Source organism: Chanodichthys erythropterus, chromosome 22 (genome assembly GCF_024489055.1).
Source record: "Chanodichthys erythropterus isolate Z2021 chromosome 22, ASM2448905v1, whole genome shotgun sequence".
NCBI classification, from domain to species: Eukaryota; Metazoa; Chordata; class Actinopteri; order Cypriniformes; family Xenocyprididae; genus Chanodichthys; species Chanodichthys erythropterus.
This window is the reverse complement of record NC_090242.1, coordinates 4730234-4733245: the sequence shown is the minus strand read 5'-3', so window position 1 is coordinate 4733245 and position 3012 is coordinate 4730234. Positions and strand designations below refer to the sequence as shown.

At 36.9% G+C, this 3012-nt stretch overlaps 1 protein-coding gene across 1 annotated transcript; it reads right to left on the bottom strand.

Moving 5' to 3' along the window:
- Positions 1-394: 394 nt before the first annotated feature.
- Positions 395-2714, bottom strand: msx2b (muscle segment homeobox 2b). The gene is made up of 2 exons (XM_067376489.1): positions 2414-2714; positions 395-1695 (listed from the first exon to the last, which is right to left on the bottom strand). Exons 1-2 carry the CDS (start codon positions 2712-2714, stop codon positions 1274-1276), a joined length of 723 nt encoding a protein of 240 aa, XP_067232590.1. The 3' UTR covers positions 395-1273.
- Positions 2715-3012: the final 298 nt, after the last annotated feature.

Genomic DNA, 3012 nt, shown 5'->3' with positions numbered 1-3012 from the left:
TGACCATAAACGATTTCCTCATTGCATCAAAGTCACGCGGAAGCAGTAAAATGGGCCCTTTAACATCCCCATTTATAGTGCCACAACTTAATGAACAAGCCATAACAAGGCAATAAAGAAGTAAAACAGGACTAATCGAATACATTTTAAAATAACTTTCAATAACAGCACAATCATATATCAGATCATTATTTAATCAATGATCATAAAGTTAGAAATGTAATACATTAGCTGTATTTTCCTATGTTCAAACTGCTGATCTGTTAAGCATCTCATAATGTTTGGTTCATGAAAATTAATATAAAGTGTTAGCAACTATTTATTTTTTTTCTTGCAGGAAATTGCTTCCTGTAAAAAATAACTTTTTTCTACTTTAAAAAGGTGGAGGTGAACGTTAGGAAAATGAATAAAATGAAAAAGATGAATAGAACTTGCTTACGCAACCTGAAGCTTCTACTCTAAACTTAACTGTCTCATATGCTTTCTCAAACATGAAACAGAAATATCGATTGAATAAACAAATGCTATTGTGATTGCTCGCCAATTGCCGTTTACTGTACATGTCAGATTTCAGTCAATTATAACTACAGTATAAAATGTATATAAAAATGTGGCATAAAAATAAACTTCCACATTGTAGTTACAAGGTACTAATTTCAAAGGCATAATACCATACTCACGGTCAAATTCATTATTAGGTTGCAAGTGAACAGAGAGTGCAGAAAAAATGTCTGTAATCTTTTGATGTAAAAGTTAACTTGAAGCTCAAATCTTATGTAAACACACCAATGCATTTCTCGTATATAAAATCATTCACCTAGCCATTTAATTTGTTTCAAACACTATGACCTTTTGGTGAAACCACTGTCCATCAATTATTGTACGACAAGATAAGTACAAACAATGCGTAATGAACTTGTCGCACTTTTTTTTTACAGGATCAAAAAATCCTAATCAAATGTAGTAGAATTTAAAACTCATAAGACAATATTTTGTACACAAAATAATTAGTTTTACAATATATTACATAAAGATGTATGACACAAATATACAAAAAAAGGTTTGGCAACAAAATGATCCATCCACAGGGTAAAATTTGATCTTTCAGTCAGTGGAAAGTGAGGTAAAATGTCCCGATTTTCATGTCATGTCTTTTAAGACATGAGTGAAGGCACATTACAATTTTTTTTCGAACTTGGACACCCAGTGATTGTAAACATTGTCTTTTTGTACATCCACAGAGCAGTACTAGTCCATATCGTAGCACTTCCGCTCATGCGAGGTGATACATGCTGTACCCTAAAGGTGTTCCATACAGCCCCACTGGAGCAACAGGCAGTAAAGGCCTCTGGTAGGGGTACGACTGACCATAGAGTGAGACCGCCGAATGAAGTTGGGTCCCAAGAGGAAGAGGCAGACTGAAATTGGGGTGCAGGGCAGGTTTGGCAGTCAGTTTGAGCTTTTCCAGCTCGGCCTCTTGCAGACGCTTGGCCTTGGCCCGTCGGTTCTGGAACCAGATCTTCACCTGGGTCTCTGTGAGGGTGAGGGAGCTGGAGAATTCTGCTCGTTCTGCGATGGACAAGTACTGTTTCTGTCTGAACTTTCGCTCCAAGGCCAAGAGCTGTGAGGTGGTGAACGGTGTACGGGGTTTGCGGTTGGTCTTGTGCTTGCGGAGAGGACAGGGACTTACCTGGCCTGTGTTGAGGAAAAAAAGGTTTAAAAAGAAGTGTAGCAAAATTTATAATTTTAGGTTGGTCTAAATATAGATTTTAAACTCTAAAAATGTAAGTAGCTTGTAAAACGAATGCTTTAATAATAGTGTTTTCATAGTTAAAATAATGCATTTTAAACAAACCTACAGGAATTTATGTGTTTTATGTGAATTCTTTGTTTTATTTTTTTTTTTTTTTTTCTTGATAATTTTAATATTTTTTAGGTATTTAGAGTGGAAGGTTGGCAAAAAAATCAAATAATGCAATTATTAACATGCTTTGTTATATATATGGAGTTACATATAGTATAAATGTGGAGTTACTACACATTATTATTCTGCTTAATAATTACAACAACAACACAAAAGTGTTTCATTTATTTTATTTCATAATATGGTTGTGTTCTTAATTCTTAGAGTTTTTCTAAATAAAATTTTAACTTGCAGAGTAGTGGGCCCTCATGTATCTCTAGTTTCTATTAAATGTATCTTTCCAGTCTCTATAAAATTTGATTTTGCTTTAGTTGCAAAATGCCTAATGATAAATAATAACCCTACATTTATAAAAACCCTAAAACACACTTGTCTGCATAGAAGAGAGCAACAAAATAGCCCAGCTACAAGATTTTATGACACTTATTGACTTCATTTATTTTTAAGTTAAAAGCATAAGCAGTTAGTTAAAAAAGTTAAATTGCTTACGGGTTTGAGCGTATCTAGAGTTCATAACCCACGATGTACAGTCATCCGGCTCAGGGGACTCCGATTTGACGGGTGAGGTCTGTATAAAGTGCTTTGGTATTCCAGCCGAACCACAAGAATCCCTGATCTCTGGCTTTGCAAACTGACTGGAAACATCCTCACGCCTTTTTTCAAAGTCCTTACTGGGTTTGTGGCTGGATATAAGAGACTCCACGCTGAACGGATGGCTTGACACTTGAGATTTGCGCTGCTCCATGTCCCGATCTCCGTCTGATTCCTTCAAGCTCGCGGACGCGGACATCCTCCTCGCGACTAGCCTCTGGACGCCCGAACTTCAAACTCACTCTGACGTCTCATGCAAAAAGCATGAAGCCTTTGATGCCTTGAAGCACGAGGCCACAACAGAACTTTCAGCCAATCAGAGCGCTGCCAAATTGAGGCGCGCGCTTCGTTGCTATAGCAGCACATGGCAACGGTAAAACTTTTAGCCAATGAGAACGCTGCTGAATTAGGGATTGGCTTACTGAGTTGGCTAAGTAAGTGTCAGTCATTATGATTGACAAAATGACAGCGACAGATTTATGGAAGATTCTGCAATT

What these genes read in the sequence shown, in the direction of transcription:
- msx2b (XM_067376489.1), bottom strand. Translation starts at nt 2,714, where the DNA reads ATGTCCGCGTCCGCGAGCTTGAAGGAATCAGACGGAGATCGGGACATG. An exon ending in CTCTAGATACGCTCAAACCC is followed by an intron (nt 1,696 to 2,413) that starts GTAAGCAATTTA and finishes TCCTCAACACAG; the next exon opens with GCCAGGTAAGTCCCTGTCCT.